Below are 18,484 nucleotides of genomic sequence, written 5' to 3'. Positions count from 1 at the left end.
AGGACTTTATGCATGAAACCGCACAAAGAAAGCAGACGGCTTACAACGGTTGCCTAAAACCGATATTTTTCTTTAATAGTGTAGCAGGATAATAGCTCACCATGACCACCATGCACCTCCAGCATTAGTCCATTAGGAATTCCTGCATGGATGTAGCAGACACACAACTACTTTGTTCTTTAAATGTGTTTCAAATACCCCAAGCAGGACAGCGCAAGATGGGGAATGGCACTCACTGCTCTTTGACCTATTAGTATGTATTAGTGTGTGTGTGTGTGTGTGTGTGTGTGTGTTGGGGGGGTCTCTAGCTTTCACCCTTTGTGAGCTCCACATCCATTAACACAACCCACAGGCCCTCAGAAAGATAGTATTACTCATAATCTCCCAGGCAGGCACAAAGAGACACTGTTTTCCCAGATAAAGAACCAGGATCTGCTAGGTTCTCATTGGGATCATACTGATTCCATTCCCTGATGGGAAAAATGTCAGGACATTTGTAGAGATTACGCTTGATTCGTTTTTTTTTTCCGTATGGTGGATATATTCCCATTAGCATACAAAATTTGTGTAAACTTGTCCAAATCGCCAATGGTGGGCTGCTGAGGCCCTCAGTCAGTGGCTGAATAACCCACTTAGGACCTGCATAAGTACAAGTTCTAGTGTTTGTGCGGCAAAGCTGTTACATGACCTGAACGTAAAAACCCACCTCAGCGAGCAGATCACCATAATTTGCAAGACTGTGTTGCAAAATGTCTACTGAGCATGAAATCATGGCAAAACATGAAACCATGACAAAACATTATGCCAGCAGTGTCCACACTGAGAGAGCAGCATGAACAACGGAAGTCTGAATGACCTTAGGGACCCCCCACCCCCCACCATGTCTTTTTCAGACACATTATAAATCAGCAGCAATGCTGAAGTCAGGCCCCATGCACTTCTCTCTTGTAATATGGGTGGACTGTGCACTGTACAGACAACATGACCCCAGGAACAGGGCTGTCACCTTATTAGTTGCGCCTGAGTTGGGTCATGGATGAGTGTCGTCAGGTCACATTCATGAATGACAGCTTTCATTGGACATAAATGTTCAGATTTTTCCATGCCCACAACCAAACTCTGAAAACTAAACATGAGTAAAAAGGTTTCCTTCATTTCACAAATACCATAAAGCACTAATATATATATATATTGCGCAGCACATAATCTATTGCCCCCTTTTTTATGTCATCGTTATTCAGGTACTATTTCAATTACCAGTCTAGCTAAACACTCTGTTACCGTATGTGACATTTATTGCTTCTTTATGGGCCCATTGACCCAGTGTTCTTGTAAGACTTTTTCACATTTGAGCAGAATGTCAGGTTATAAATCACTATTACATGCATGTTCCATTTTAGACCTTGCTGTTCCACTTAAGGTGCTGTAGTACCCCAAGGAACCTTACAACATGTTGAAACGTACTGATTTTTTTCTCTCTCATGAAACACTGCAAACCTCTGAAAATAACCCATTCTTGCCAAAATCTGTGCTTTTTTCCCCACAACGCAAGACTGCTTTTACTGTTTCATAGGCTATAGGCAACTAAGTGAAACGAAAAGAAAAGGAGAAAAGAAAACACTTTTGGTGTTTAATGAGTAAAGCAGGATAACTTTAAGGTTATGACACAGTTTGGCAGCAATCAATCACAATTTAGATGGTAGTTAGGCAGCGTTTTTTGGGCACTGGAGCAAATTTGGACTCACACTGCTTCTGGTGTGAAAGTACTCAGGACAGGGATTGCCTTGATGCTCCTGGTGTGAAGATACAATAAGTGAAAAAACACACACTTAAAACAAATAAAAGGGGAAATCTAATAGAAAAAGTCCAAATGTGGCCATTTTCTACAGCTGAACTGTAAGGAAATTAAGCCAATCTTGTTATGAAGACATAACTAAGGAATGTACACTGCCCTGCAAAAACGCCCCCCATCTGGATTTAAATGAGCAAAGTAATTAATTCTATCTTAAGAAAAGTGAATAACTAATTTCTTAAATTAGCATGTCCAATATGAAATTGCAAAGCAAAGAAAACAACTGAGAAGAACAGTAGACAGCAACAAAAACACTTATTTCTTATTTAGCCCAAAATCACAAGCAGAATGTCTTAATGGGATTTGACAAGGCCTGCAGTTTACACCCCACACTTTCTGCACACAAGGCTAAAGTACACTAAAAACCATCACAGAGGGGGGAATGAGTGAGTCAGAGAGGGACCCCCTTCCAGGGTAGAGTTAGGGTGCAGTAGGTGTCAGAGCAGGGATGGTGTTGATTTTTTCAAGACGACGGTCCAGTGGTATTAAATAGCCCAACATAGTGAATTGAAGGTTTGAAGGTGGCATTGTCCACAGTTTATGACTATTATGATGAGACTGGTCCATTAGAAGATCCATCTGGCTTCAGCAGTTATGGTATTGGTGGATGTGGTGACCCTCTGGTAAATTTCATGCTGGTACGTCTTGGCAGAAGATCAATGTCAGGATCTCTCTTGCTGAGAGAGAGACAAATTAAATTTGAGTGGCTGGATCTGACATAACAAGACATAATAGAGGTAATAGAGACGCATATATCATATAGTACCTATATTTTGTGGTTGAAGAACTAATTATTGAATTCATGGGTTTTAATAACTGGGCACCAGCCATACAGTCTGTGGAAAGGTGACCAGTGCTCTTCTGATTCCACAGCTGGAGACTTCCAGAGTCCCACTGGTATCCGTGTAAGCATTAACAGGAGGAAAGGGCGCCACATGACCAAGTCCAGTTCCAAGCATCGGATGGCACAGAGCACACTGCCACTTGTGCTGTGGGGCATTGAACATGTGTTCAATAAGTAGCAAATGGCGCTTGTCTGTCTGACTACATTGTACCACCTGTGGAATTTGGTGAAGGAGAGATAATGGTGTGGGGGTGTTTTTCAGAGTTTCGGCTTGGCCCCACTACTTGCAGTCAAAGGCAATCTTAATGCCAAGATATTTTTGGATGCAGTCTGGGTAATGTTCCTTTTCAATTCCAGTGCATTAAGCAAGGTCCATCGAACACCTTTGGAATGAACTGGAACAGAGATTGCGAGCCACACCTTTTCGTCCAAAATCGGTGCTTGGCCTTATAAATGCTCTATGGAATTCACGGTCGCAAATCCTCGCAGAAACACTTCAAAAACCTTTGGACAGGCTTCCAAGAAGAGTGGAAGCTATTATAGTTGCAAAGGGTGTGGCAACTTCATCTACTTGAATGTAATGTCCCTGGTCAATCATTAAACTCTATTAAAAATGTACAGACATGCATTCCTGGTGGGTTGTCGCAGTCAAAGATGCTCTAAACAGGAACATTCAGCCCATGTTTTTGGAACCAGTGCAGAAATATTGCATACTGTATAGCCAAAGGACACTACACATCTACTCAGTTCTTAATGCATCTTATGTCAACAGCTGTCATCGGACCGGGCTGCATCAACAATCCGGACAAGCCAAATAGATTTTCTAGACAAATACACCTGTGCCCTATTACTTAAATATTTACTTAGGCCTAAAGCATTTGGCAGAATTAAAGGTGACTGGTGACTGACACAGAACAGCTTCCAAAACTGACAATGCAGCATTGACTTTGGCATCGACAAACTTTACTTAGCACCGCATATTTGCTTTTGCTGCACCTACAGTCAGCAATGGAAAATAATCAACGGGAGATAATTGCATTGGCTGTGCTGTAAATCACCATCGATGTACGCTCAAAATAAACACGATCGCTTAGATTTGAATAAATACGGCGCAGTTGCAGCTACTGACTTCAACTGACTGGACATATCTGTAATAAAATGGAAGTCAAAACAGGCAGGAGACCCATGGCTAGGACCGTTCAATTGAAGGGTGTAAAACCCTGGCGCCAAAGTAGAAACATACCAAGGCCAAGCATGATTATGTAATACTTGTTATGCTATGTGTTGCCGTGACCAGTTTTGTGTCATAATCAGCACTTTGTCATGGGAACACACAATCGATGATAGGGGTATGGTTAGGATTTAAGGTTTAGTCTTATATACTTGATAGCTGCACTATACCCTATTTCATGCATTTTTAAACATATTTTCTGTGCATGGAAAATGAATTTTGAATAATACCACGACCAATATGTTTAGAGGTATATGTGGTGGGAGAGAAGCAGCATGGTTATGAGAAATTAACTGTCACTGGATAAACAGCATGGGTTTCACAACGTCCTCGCACTGTCAATAAACGTATATATCAATTTTTGTGCAGCTTGGATGCTGCACATTCATAGATGCCTGAAGAAACAGAGAGTCCACACGAAGAAACAAAAACAGAACCTTCTGTTCAATATTTAAAAAAACGAAGGACCAGCACATGTTGGTCTGTATTATTAAGACAGATGTGAAGTATCTCTGCCAATTTGACAGCCATCCAAGAACGTTGAACCTGACCTCAGCAGCACACAGCTCTCCTCCATCACATACTTTCTTCCAACTGTTCTGCCAAAACGCTATCTCTGCTATCTAGAGATAATATCCCCAGGATTTCAACTTGCGACCAGATAGATATTGATTCCATGCTTCAGCATGCGGAATCTCTTTCGTGCATGGGTCATCGCGGATGGTTTAAAATATTTTTTTAGTATCTTCAGAAAGAACAATCTAAGAGGTTCAGAGACAGAAGAGACACATTTTCTATTTCTGTTCACTAACTCACTCACTTCCCATAGTCGTGTTATTCGGGGTCATTTGGTGTCGTAACCCATCCCACGATACTGGGAGCATGGCGGGGACTCACCCCAAGACGGACGCCAACCCATGGCAGGATGCACACACACCATTCACTCACACACTCACACCTACAGACAGTTCAGAGTAGCCAGTTCACCAAGCGTGGAAACCGGAGAACTTGGAGAAAGCAGTGTAAACTCCACACACAAGGCCTGAGCTGGGATTAGAACTTACAACCTTCAAAGTGTGAAGCCACATCGCTAACCACCGCACCACCATTCTTTATTCTTTACATTATGAAATGAACCTTCATCCATTCCCTGAAAACGTTTTTTGATCTCTTTTGGAATTTTTAAATATCAGAACACACTGCATGAACAGTAACAATGAATGTCGGCTACTTTAGCCAGTTGTAATAATGCTACAGAATCCGAGAAGGGAACTTTTTTTTTTAAATATAAAATAATTATTTTCTTTATGACTGAGCTCTCCAACAAGGGCTGGAATTTCCCAGATAATTTAATTACATTTTTGACGAAGATGGTTAAGTAGGATTTGATGCCAAGCAATATGCAAGTAGGGATGCATTCGCTTCAACAAGAGCAGTTAATGAGACAGAAGGGAGAACTTAGTTTGAATTAATGTTGAGATGAACCTCATACTACCAGCGAAGGAATCTTTTATAGCCACAGGAGCTGCCTCTTAACCTCCGATTAGGAGCAAGCTTTCCAAACCACAAACTAGTTTATGATGATGGCCTCCAAAATAAATGTTGCATAGAACACAATTTTAAGAGCCAAAGGTCAGATGTTCTGAGCTCTGAGCCGCAGACCATGCTATTGCAGATAACACGAACGTCTTTCGAAGTAAGAGGCTTAAATTGCATAATTGCACAGAATAATGACCATTCTGTTTAAATCATGAAACTAAAATAAATGTATATATATATATATATATATATATATATATATACACACACACACACACACACACACACACACACACACACACATAAACTAAATTATAACTGACGGCCAGCCAAAAACCATTAGTGTTTTTTTCCCGCCAAAAAACGTACATGTACTCATTTTAGGACTATAGACAAATTGAGATTAATAATATGAAATGTTTACAGCACTAAACATTTTTCTAGTTCAAAGTAAACTTCTGAATCTGTCTTCCATACAGCAAAAAAAAAAATCCAAAAACAAAATATTGATTAACAGAATCAATAGAAAAAGAGCATTTTTTTGCAGTACAAGTTCTGAGCAATGTAACATGACATTCAAGTTTGTGATAAAAGAAAATGTCACTCCATTATGACCTCCTTTCTTTTTATTATCTGGATATGACACTAATACTTTCCTGGCATCTGCTTCTTTTTATCATTTTAATTTAAAAAAAATATCTCTGCTTTCGGTGAGGTTTTTGAGCATCACAACACATCCTTTTAATCACATTTTATTAATCAAAGGGTCAAGACAAGACATTCTCTCAGTTAGGATCAAAACTCAGCAAATCATCTAACTTTAATAAAGGAAAATAAAATCCCGGGACTATTTTAAATGATTGCGTTACTGAGTTTGAGAAAGAGAAACAGCAATTTTAGCCGTTGCTGAAGCAAGTCGGTGCCGGCTGGAACAGTCCTGCATCTCTGAACCCCTTAGAGTAACACCAACCAAAGGCACTGAAATCACACTGTGTGCAAGACACTACTGATTCCTACACGCATTCGCCATGCAGATATAAAATGCATGATCACTGCCTGTTTGTTTATTACTGAAAACACAATCGAAGTTATTAAAACAATTCAGTGTTCATGTAAAGAAGGGTCATTCTGAAAAACAGGAACATAATGCACTTTTACATTTGAACCATTTCACAGCTTTTTATATAATGGACAAGCTGCAGTGTTATAGAAAAAAAAGAGCTTGGGAATTGTGAAGTTTGTAAAATTCACCCCGCCATGACCCCCGTGTTGGCTTTTAAAGCTAAAGCTTTGTCAGTTCATCTACATCCTATGACAGAAAATCAAACAAAGATTTGTGATCATTTTACAAAGTACATTCAGGACATTTATATGGATATATACATAAGTGACCTATTATTTTGGCATTAAGGTGGTTTGCTGCTGTTTTTTTTTTAAGTCTTTTGTGTCACTTAAAATTTTCTGCAGCCAACCCCCAAAATAAGCACAAGGGGGAACTCACTACAAGAGCAAGTCTAAATACACATAGAAATATATATATTTATATAAACATCAAAAAATATAAGCAAGTTTGGGTTGCTTGGCTGTGCAAGTTCGTGTGTATATTGAGACGCATGAAGAAAAATGGGATTATTTAAAAAACGTTATCAAAAGCCGGGCACTTGTGGCTCTTGAGCTTCTTCATGGCCTTTTTTAACTCTTTGCTGGACTTGTCCCACTTGTGGATGCCGGTCAGGAGATACTGCTTGTCCACCTTGCGGCCCATGATCAGATAAGTGTTTGCCAAATTGTCTAGCTGCTGACACGGGCAGTCCGCGCCATTCTTCAGGTAGAGCACCAGCTTCTTCAGGTCCTTCTTCTTCAGGCTACCCTGCTTTAGAGGCTTCCTCCTCTTCTGGAGAATCACCTTGCGATCCGTCTGCTCCTTCTTGACCTCTTTAATTTTTGTCTTGATGGCTAAGGAGCGCAAAGAGAAAACAGATTGTTAGTGGACAGATCAATGAGAAACAGACCGGTTCATTAAGATATTGTCTGATTTTGGCACTGTTCCTTCTGAGCCACACAATATACATTCCTTCATGGTGAGAATCAGTTGGTGTACGCTCAAAGGCTGAAGGCAAAATGTATGACTTTCAAATCAGAGAGGAGAGACATTGGCCTTCAAAAACGTTTCTTTACATGAAGACAGTGGAATTGAAGATCTGGTTTAATGACTACTAAACTTTACTCTGTGTTGTCTAAAGCATATGTAAATACATGTAGTTCTTAATAGAGCAACACTTATTAATAGTTTTTGACAATTAGGGTGGATCTTCGGTGTTTGGAAGTCTCTCATCTGAGTGAAAATGCCTAACTGTCTAGCTCCTTAATATCACCCCTCATCAACATCATCTGACCCAAGCACTCAGAACTTTGACTTTCATCTCTCTTTCTCTCTAATCTCAACTCCCCCTCCTAAAATTCGCCTTAATCTGTCTGATCTTTCACTAAACTCCATTTAACTTCTTAATCTCCTTTCTCCCCTGGCCCTGCTCTGTATGTACACAAGTCGACTCCACGGTGGTCTCATCCTAAACCTGGATGAATGGCGGTCTTCATGACTGTAAATACTCTAGTCTGCATCCCACATCCTGTCAAGGGCTCCGGCTTCCTTCGCCTCTTTTCAGACCTGTGAGAGGTCAACAGTCGAAGAAACATTTACCACTGCTACTTCTATTCTGTCCCTGAGGGCAATTGTAACTGTGGTAAAGCATCACAAGGGCTAAACATACATTTCGTCTCATTTGCGTCTTGAAACATCCACTTATGTACTGATGCTTACACCAAATTGTCCACTAAAAAGCGGATCAGTTTTCATGGCCTGGCAGCGAATTGGACAAAGCAAAGCCAAGACATCCCACATGCATCTTAAAGAAAGGTAATGTTCTTATTGGCACACAAAAAAGGAAAAAACCACATGCAAAGAGTTGTTGTCTGAATTAGGAGTTAACAAATACAAAATTAGTTCCAGATAAAACCCCATTTCTCACAGCCTTTTGCAATAATTAACATGCTTTAAAAAAAATACACTGGGCTTTTCCGAGTATTAACAGTGCACATGGTAGGGATTAAAATCCAGACCCTGAATCGACTCGGTGAGGAGGATTAGTCTTAAATGGATTCAGAATGGTCAATTTTCATAACAGGCAAACCATAAAATTGAGGGCCTGGGCCACCTGGATAATACTTTATCGGGATAAAACCCCAGTGGCTGTGAACTTTCTTTGCACTTTGTGCCACTTGGCTGCATAATCTCTGCTGTCAGAGTGTCGTGAGTGTAATTAACAGTCTGGCTTCAGTGAAAATGCTGCAGAACATATTTGTACAGTAGAAACTACTGAGTAGATGCTAAATGTCCATTAGTGGAATAATAAGATCCACAAACGCATATAAAACTATAGGGCAGTCAAAATTATCATATTAATCTATAAATATTTAAAATTAAACATTAAAAATATTAAGTAATTTGCTCTAACATTTTCCTCTTCATTAACTGTCCAGATCTATGGGGTAACTGTTATCGCTTTAATCATGCACTAAACAAACTTTAGTCTTAGGAATTAATCATGATTAATCACAAACAATTCATTGCAAAATGTAGACTTAATTTTAATAATTATGTGAAAGACCTTCATCTGGTATTAAAATTCAATATAAGTATTCAGACACATTCACCACACTACTAATATCAATTAATATTGCTTTATTCCACACATTCTATAATAAGTAAATCTAGAAATATCTTCTGCTGTATAGGAGGGTGACACTGCGATATCATGTTTAGTCAGTAATTCTGTGAATCGCTAAACTCGTAATAATTCCCTACACGTGCCCTATCAGCACTTAAGCCTCCTTTCACAAGAAGTACATTATTAACCAGAAAATACAGGCACGCCGGGTCAAACGTCTTTTTTCTTAAATTGAAATGTAACCGGGGTCAGTCTGGCCGCTCAGTGTGTAACGCTGTACAGGCAGCGGTCAGCGGTCATTCAGCATTTAAACCTTTGTCCCTGACCTGTGACCCTGCTTCCTCAACAGTCGCTGAATGGGCCGCAGGCTTTCGGGCAATTCGGGGGCCGTGCCGTAAACCCAGCAGGAGAGGGTGCACTGAAGCCATTCACAAACATTGCCTCCGTCTGCCTGGGCGAGCACAGGCGCTCAGGGACACGACCGGGAACAGGGCCGCACATGTGGTTACTGCTCAAAAATTGGCCATGCGTCATTGACTCCAAGAAAGTTGGCCAACAAGGGGGAAAAAAAAGACGTGTATGCAGGCATTCAATTGAGGGACTACAAAGTTGGTTGCCGAGAACCATAATAAACTAAAAGTGTGGGCGTAAATCATGGTAGGAGCAGAGTACCCTTTAATGGAGGAGCTGTAAACCTCTCAACAGCTCAGGCTGTGGCGACTCAGTCTGTTAACTCGCATTCTCATCATTAAAGATCAAACACCCCAGGAAGGTTTGGTTATCTCTTCTGGTATTCGAGATGTCTCTTAATCATTACACGGAAAAAATAAATAAATTATTACCACACTGATGGGTGGCAAAAACCTGCATCCACAACAAAGAAAGATAAAATATAAAAAATACTAACGCAAATGGTCAGTTTGCAGCTAAAAGGTATTTACACGCTTTTACATTAGAGAAATAAGACTAGTTCCCTACATGGAACACAGAACCAGGAGTAACTGAAAAGCTCTGAGGAAGAGGGCTCAGGAAACACCTTGTGAATCTAGTCCAAGAAACACCAAAAACACGTTACTGTTCTGCCCAAATCAGTTGGAAGCACAGCCTTAAAAAACGAAATCCAGGGCTCCTCCACACAGCAGGAGAACCTCACCAACGTCTCACCCAGCCATGTAAAGAAAAGCTGGAAAGACAAAGGCAACGGAAAAAAAAAAAAAAAAATTTCCGCTGGCGCCGTCGACTTCCTAGTCAAGTCTCGACTGAAGTTCTACAACTCTGCCAACGTTGTGTGGGCGTGGTCCTGCAAACCAGACCCCGTGTTTCCATTATCTGACATGCTTCCAAATCAAATGCGAAAGAAAAGAATTGAGTGGGATGGATGTCCCCGCCGCAGAACCCCTTTTGTTCGCGGGTCCTCCCGCTGTGATTGGGGGCTAATGGGCACAATAACGCTCTCGTTTAACCGTCATCGTCGGTAACCGTGCTCAGCTAGGCTCGGATAACAAGCGTTGGGAGATATTACCACAAAGAGCAAAAACAACATCTGTCTTGATTTAGGATGAAGAGACCCCTGAACGTGCCGCCACGCTGGAATGTTTGCACTGCGCCCGAGCAAAGCGTCTTCACACTCACACAAGTATGGAGGGTGCAAATGATACACTTAAGAAGAAATGCTGCCGATTTGTGTGTATCCATATTTTACCGGTCAGCGGGACTCTGACGGTCCTGAACGGGGGTCAAACCCCAGGGCCCTTATCACTTCCAGTCGGGCGAGACAGAAGGACAAACGCCCCCCATTTACAGCTTCGAGTAAGTGCCAAATAAAGATTTTAGTGCTGCTTTGAATCACTCCAATTCATTAGCTAAGCAGCGCGGGTGATTTATTTATCGATTTGTAAAGGCAGTAACACACTCGCCTATGAACCAGAAGACCCAGGTTCAAATCCCACTGACTACCATTGTGTCCCTGAGCAAGACACTTAACCCTGAGTGTCTCCAGGGGGGGACTGTCCCTGTAACTACTGATTGTAAGTCGCTCTGGATAAGGGCGTCTGATAAAATTCTCCAGCTGCTGTTCCACGAACTCCACTTCTATTCAAACAGCCACCCCCGTCTGGTTAGTGCATCGACGCGTCCCCGTCTTTTCCCCCTTCTCTGGCGCGTGGTCGCTTCTTCCAATAATTAAAGCCGAATGAAATAACGTGCGGAGCCCGTAGCCGCGGGTGGGGAGCACGGGAGAACTGCCCCCCCCAGCAGGCTGTTTATGTACAGGGGGGAATTAGTGGCTTCTGTGAAAGGTCTTACGGAGTGACGGAGGGGACCACCAAGGCATGATCTAAATCAAAACAAAACTTGGCAGGGGCGCGTTTATTCCGCGAAGCCATAAAAGCTTAAAAACATGTCCGCTCTGAGGAAACACAGTCCCCCCCCCCCCCATCTACAAGTAATTCGTAGTGACTGCAAAAAAATGCACAGAAAAGGACATGAGCGGTTCAGCACGGTGGGGGGCGGGCCGAGGCGACGATGTTTTTACATGATTTAGGCGTGGTGCGCGTATTCATTTTTTAATCGCCATTGTAGTGGTGGCTTACCGAACTCGCTGGCGCACATGTGCTCCAAAATGGCATCGGTTTTCAGCTCGTTGTCACAGGGGGGGCAGACAGGAGACAGTCCTGTTGGAGGAGAGAGAACAAAACGATGCACGGGTCAGGTAAATGTTGCCAAGGGACGTTTGCACACTATGCGCACTCATCGGGGAAGAATAATACATTTACAGCATTTACCAGACGTCCTTATCCAGAGCGACTTACAATCAGTAGTTACAGGGACAGTCCCCCCCCCTGGAGACACTCAGGGTTAAGTGTCTTGCTCAGGGACACGATGGCAGTAAGTGGGGTTTGAACCCGGGTCTTCTGGTTCACAGGCGAGTGGGTTACTCGCTAGGCCACTACCACCCCCTGTAAAATAATTTTACCCGCCTAAAACCCGAGTCGTACACGTGACTCTCACGGATTCCGAGCAGCGCTTTGTCCAGTCCAGCTCTGGCCATTATTAGTGGGGGGACGTCCCTGTAGCCATGGATACCGGAGGATTAAATAGAGTCTGTAAAACCGGTCTAATTGACACTTATAGCTCCTACTTAAAACGCCGCTTTTGTTTTACAGGTTGTCTCGACATGGTGCTAGCAAGCGAGCAGAAACCGAGGACTTCTGAGTCCCCTGCGCCGGGAGACGCCTTTTCTTTGTAGTCCGCTCTAGATCAATTACAAGTATTTGGCAAATCCCCGTCAAAGTTGCACCCATGTGAAAAGAGCCGGCGACAACAGGTGCCGGCGAGGGAATTCGACAAGGGGGACGTTTTATAAAAACATTCATCCTCGCCGGCCCAGAACCCGCGGGCTCCTGAGCAGGGCCCCTTTCGACCGGCTCCGATCACGAACGCGGCGCGGCGAGGGGTACGCCGAACTTGTCCCCCACGAAAAGACGCACAGCGGAGCAGAAACGGGCCATCACGAGCGGTGCCACGTGTCACGACAATAATATTTACTAAGAATTACAAGGCAATAATTACATTGTAATAATTACAAAAGAAAACCCCACTATTTCTGCCCAGTGTCGTCACGGCAACACCGGACACGTTCTCCGGGGGCATTTGGAACTGGGAACGTGAGCATTTTACCCCTTTTGTGGACCTTTGTCCACGGCCCCGTTCCTCACGCGCCTGGAGATGGAAATTCCCGCCGAATTTATGAGCGCCGCCGCCCGTACTTCCCCGCCGACAGCCGAGGAGACGTCCTTCCAGGGAAGGAACGCTCCGCTGGCACGGAGGACATGGGAGGGGACGTTCCTCGCGCAGATCCCTTTTTAATGAGCGTCGTGAGCGTGATTTACAGATGCACACACTCACACATATTTTATCCAGAAATATACAGATTTAAAATCTGAAGCTTTTAGAGTCATTTGTATGAAGCGACGTGGACAGCAAGGTCGTGCGTTTTACTTTTCACGGCGGTGTCCCCCTCGCAGCCAGTGCGTCGTGACACTAACGGATTTGAGGAAAAGGTTCCGGCTCTTTAACAGCCGATTGAAATGCGATTCACCGGCGGACGCAGGTGCCGATTTATTACTGTTTTCAAGTCTTTTATTTCGTTTTAATCGATGGGTTGAGGTCGACCGAGTCCAGTGATTCGATTACAGACTATAGTGCCGCACATGCACAATCACTTTCTTATGCAACTTATATATATTCACCTCTCTGGACTTATTATTTATTGCTGCTGCACTTTGTCTTCATGTCTTCTATGTATCATGTTCTATGTCCTGTCCACGTGGGAGAGGTTTTCAAGTAAGAATTTGGTTGTGCTCTGTACGCTGTACTTTGTACACATGACAATAAACTTCAACCTCAACCTCACCGCCGTTCCTGTAGGGCCATAAATCCAAAGGCCGAAGTGAAAATGAAAATCACATTAAAACACAAAAAGGAGGGGGTGGAGCGGAGAAAAAGTGTGCCGTGAAGGGATAGGACGTTGTCCAAAAGGTGGATTCATTAGCATGTGACTCCGAGCATGCAAACAGACTTTGTCCCCTGAAATAACATCCCGCTGGCTTTTTAAAGGACGTCCAAGTGTCGCTTCTCGCAGAAAGCAGGAGGTGCGACTGCTAGTGTCGCGTTGCCCCTGCGTGTGCACAGCGGCCTATAAAATCCACTTCACAGACTTTAAAGTAAAGGACATGCGTTTAATATTCCGACTTTTAATAAAGACTGAATGAATAGTAGTAGCCTAGTGGGTAACACACTCGCCTATGAACCAGAAGACCCAGGTTCGAATCCCACTTACTACCATTGTGTCCCTGAGCAAGACACTTAACCCTAAATTGCTCCAGGGGGACTGTCCCCTGTAACTACTGATTGTAAGTCTCTCTGGATAAGGGCGTCTGATAAATGCTGTAAATGTAAATGAATAATGAGATTAATGATAAAATAAGGATACAAATGATCAAATGGGTGGTCGCCCCAGGATCAAACCCCACGTACTACCACCCTGAGTGTCTCCAGGGGGGGGGACTGTCCCTGTAACTACTGATTGTAAGTCTCTCTGGATAAGGGCGTCTGATAAATGCTGTAAATGTAAATGAATAATGAGATTAATGATAAAATAAGGATACAAATGATCAAATGGGTGGTCGCCCCTGAGTGTCTCCAGGGGGGGACTGTCCCTGCAACTACTGGTTGCAAGTCGCTCTGGATAAACGCTGGGAATGTAAAACGACATAAAGACGCCGACCGTCCCTCACCTGCCGGCCCGGTGGCCTCCGTGGTGTTGGGCGCGCTGATGCACACGTCGCCCGTGGGGAACTTCTCGCAGGCGAGCATCTCGGGCCACGGGAAGCCGAACGCCTCCATGATGGGGCTGCAGCCGTCCCGCACGCCCTCGCACAGCCACCGGCACGGGTAGACCGGCCGGTCCATGCACACCGGGGCGAACAGCGAGCACAGGAAGACCTGGGTGCTGGCGTGGCAGTTCTTGTGCACCAGCGGCACCCAGCTGCCCGCCTGCTGCTTCACCTCGGTCATGCTCTCGTGCTCCAGCAGGTTGGGCAGCAGCATGGTGGCGTAGCCCACGTCGTGGCAGAGGCGCAGGTCCTCGGGGATGTCCACGCACTGCGGGGGCTTGTCGTAGATGCGGCCGCCGTTGTAGGCGTCCGACTTCCAGCTCGTGTACTCGTACTCGGACGCCCGGGCGGCGGACGCGAGCGCCACGGCCAGCGCCACGGCGGCGTGGCTCCAGAAGGACCTCATTGTCGGTAGAAGCGGAGCTCCGGTGCGCCGGGGGGGGGAAGCGTCGCCTGAAATGCGCGCAGCGCTCGGGACGAGCGCGGCGTGCGGAGCCGCGGCCGACCAATGGGAAGCCGCCTGGACCGTTTGGCACGGACGTGCCAATCAAAGGCGGGTTCGAGGTTTGGCGGCGGGGACCCCCCGATGCCCGGTTCAACTCTGCACCCCCACTTTCTGGTCGCGCTGCCGGAGAGTTTACTTCATTATTACGCGAGTTTGAAAAACCGAACGATAGAAGACAACAGTAGCCGGAATGAATCTCTCTCTCTCTCGCTCTCTCTCTCTATATATATATATATATATATAGAGAGAGCGAGAGAGAGATTAGCTGTGCGAAAACAATCACATTAGCATGCATTTGCATGCCATTTATCTGCAAATTATGTAGAAAAAATAAAGCCAAACAGTCCGTTTTAGATAACAATGCAAACTCATCACAATTAAGCCCCCTCAGACACACACACACACACACACTTTCCATCACTATAGCGGAACGCTCTTTATATGCATGTGAACCAGTGACTGTGAATGAACACGAGGGACTTTAGCGAGAATAACTCTACGAAATTCAGTAATAGGCACACAAAAAAAAAAAGAAAGAAAGAAAAGCAGACCATGAGAACACGACAACGTGTTTCTTACGATGAGAAGCGGCCACGCCTCGGGCTCTCTGGCCCAGGTCAGCGTGTGGTTTCTTCTAAAACGCATGAAGACCAGCTCAGGCAGAACAAAGAATTAATTCTGATAATAAGTACTGGAAGCCGGGCCTAGCCGGGCCTGCGCCGGGGACAGGTGTGTTCAGTCTCCTACTGGCTTTTTAAAAAGGCCGTCATGTGTGGCACAACAACGGAGACTAAATATTTTGACGTGGGGAGTTTTATTTTTTCCTTCCACCCGCAGTGTTATATACGTACATGCATATGTCACGAGGCTCCTGTTTGGCATCCGTGGTCCATTAGCGCGCGGCACCCACCCTCGTCTAAACAACTCCCCATGGCGCGCACCACTGTTTATTCACACGAGAAATGGAGGGTTTAAACGCTCCGCTCTTGGGTTGAAGGGCAATTCTTCTGAAGAACAATGTTTATAACTGGAGAACGTGAGAAGCGTGTTGGCATCGGTGACATGCACGGGTCACCCCAACAGAGGTTTTTATGCTGGTTGTCTGTAGTGTTATACTGAGATTTTTATTTTTTTTTTTTTGAAGGGGGGGGGGGGTCTCAGGTGTTAGGAAAAGAAAAGGGGCGATGACATTGTGTGTGACACCTCATCACTGGTAATAGGCTTATCAAGACCCTCAGCGAAACAAAAGAGATCATCATTTCGTTTCATTGGTGGACCATTGCCTTTAATGCAGCCTGGCTTCCTAAGGAATGATAAGATCCTCATTTAGAGAAAATGCGCATTCGAGAGCACAGGGGGCGTTCAGGGCTTAAGGCAAATGTAAACAGGAACCTAATTTACCCGGAAGAAAGGAGGTGGCAAATGTGGGACTGCATCATATCTTATCTCTAACCTAATCAGCAGGCCGGGCCCCGCCTTTCTGGCCCTGGATTCATCCTACTGCAGCTCCCCTGGTTCTGGAGGAAACCCTGGTGGAATGCACCTTTTAAAGAGTCCCACACTTGCTCGCGCTGGTCAGACTGGGCGTTAACGAACTACTCGCGGGGAAGCACGGCAGCTTCACCAGCAACCAGAGGCAGTGCAGCGCGCCTGTGAAGGCTTGCCTGGATGCGTCGCCACGCCCGTGACTAATTCGCACAATTCGTGAAGTTTGCGTTCGAGAAGGTGGAGGGCAAAAAAAAAAAAAAAAAAAAAACAACAACGACGGTAACACCGAGTTTAGTGGGCCAAAAATACCTTCCACATAACTCATGACTGCAGGATTACTGCTCAGCAGGGGCTGAGGATCAGCCAAACGCACACCGGGCCCTGAGAGCAGACGCCGCCGCGCTGGCCGCCTGTCACACGTACTTAGCTACGTAAATTGTTTCCTCAAATCGTACGGTTGTTTGGTCTCGCCAAGTCCCTGTGAAATGGCTTTTAGCAGCTTGGTGTCACCCCAACGTGCTTTTAATGTAGGCGAATAGGCAAATTACAGTCCCTCTTTTTGAAAGAGGCGACAAAAAATGCATGAAAAAGGTCCGCTACACGTGAATAGTTATGAATCATGTTTCTTGGAGTAAAAAACAGCTTTCATAAAAGGAGCTTCCTGGAAAAGGGCAGCGTTGTCCTGTACTGCAGCGCTCTCCACAGATCGTTTCGTCACAAGCACAGACAATAAAGCAGAATTTCATGCTTTCGTAAATGTAGAGCATAATTTAATAGGGCATAATATAATGGCCAGTAAAGTGCATAATAAATACAACTCACCATCGATTCAGTGAAAGCACTGAGATCTGGAGGATCTCTAGAGATGAAAACTATGGCAGAGGCAAGGGAGAGTTCAGACAGGGAGAGGATCTGGTCTTTTTTTTTTTTCTCAAAGAAAACACCGTAGTCCATAAAATGAAAGTAAGAAAATGTGGGTTTTTTTGTCTTTCTGTGGTGACCGCTGACATGTCGGACATTTAACAACTTCAGCAAATCTTCAGCAATTTTTTTTAATCTTGGAATCTGCAGTTTGATTTTTTTTTTTTTTTTTATAAAACAATGTTTGCACTTTTGTCAGAGACATAACTCAAAAGCACATAATTGCAAGCTTGAAACTGTAAAACAAAGAAAGCCCAGATCGCCACACAGCGTGCTGCGTGGGGTTTTGCCAAATCCAGAGACAAGCTCTCACCACTGTGTGGCCCTTCACACTCTACTTTCTGTCCTAAGCCAGAAATGACATATTGATTTGTGTGAAAGGAAGGAAGGAGGAATATATATATATATATATATCAGACGAGACAGTGCTTTTCTTTCTCAGCGATCGGCCAAGGAAAGCAAGAGAAAATCCTGCTGTTGCTCATGACGCCGCGATCCGTTTGCCACTCGATGCAGCAGCGGTGATGTTCCTGGAACACACAGGGATTACCGGATCCGGTCGATCACGTCTGTTTGGGCAGCGCTAATGGCGGCCGCACACACACACAGCCAGGGCACACTTGTCTGCTTTATGGCCGTGTTTAAGCCGTTCCATCACAGGGCTGCATCTGTGAACGATGAGCTTTGGCAGCAGTGACTTTTAGCCAGAACTTTTTGCCGATGTAGAGCTACACACACACACACACACACACACACACACACACACAGTACTGTTCAAAATATAATAATGAAATGGCTTTAAGTGGGAAAAGTTTATCAGAAGTTTAAAATAATGATGTGGTCAAATCCACATCTGCTGATGCACTAGATCCTGGTGTGAATTTGGTCAGTGCAACTGATTTCAGTTCCACTGAAATGTTTGAACAGGGTATTGTTATAATGAATGAAGCTTTTAAAGTGACAGATTTGGGTTAACAAAC

The 18,484-nt window shown here is 44.4% G+C and overlaps 1 protein-coding gene across 1 annotated transcript; it reads right to left on the bottom strand.

Moving 5' to 3' along the window:
* Positions 1–6,202: 6,202 nt before the first annotated feature.
* sfrp1a (secreted frizzled-related protein 1a) lies at positions 6,203–15,207 on the bottom strand. Its single transcript, XM_028996343.1, has 3 exons — positions 14,492–15,207; positions 11,786–11,866; positions 6,203–7,422 (listed from the first exon to the last, which is right to left on the bottom strand). Exons 1-3 carry the CDS (start codon positions 14,994–14,996, stop codon positions 7,100–7,102), a joined length of 909 nt encoding a protein of 302 aa, XP_028852176.1. The 5' UTR covers positions 14,997–15,207; the 3' UTR covers positions 6,203–7,099.
* Positions 15,208–18,484: the final 3,277 nt, after the last annotated feature.

Source organism: Denticeps clupeoides, chromosome 11 (genome assembly GCF_900700375.1).
Source record: "Denticeps clupeoides chromosome 11, fDenClu1.1, whole genome shotgun sequence".
Taxonomy (NCBI): domain Eukaryota; kingdom Metazoa; phylum Chordata; class Actinopteri; order Clupeiformes; family Denticipitidae; genus Denticeps; species Denticeps clupeoides.
This window is presented reverse-complemented; position numbering and strand designations above follow the sequence as displayed.

Coding starts and splice junctions, on each gene's coding strand:
- sfrp1a (XM_028996343.1), bottom strand. CDS start 14,996: ATGAGGTCCTTCTGGAGCCACGCCGCCGTGGCGCTGGCCGTGGCGCTC. Junction 11,867..14,491: donor GGAGGCCACCGGGCCGGCAG/GTGAGGGACGGT, acceptor CTCCTCCAACAG/GACTGTCTCCTGTCTGCCCC. Junction 7,423..11,785: donor CATGTGCGCCAGCGAGTTCG/GTAAGCCACCAC, acceptor TGCGCTCCTTAG/CCATCAAGACAAAAATTAAA.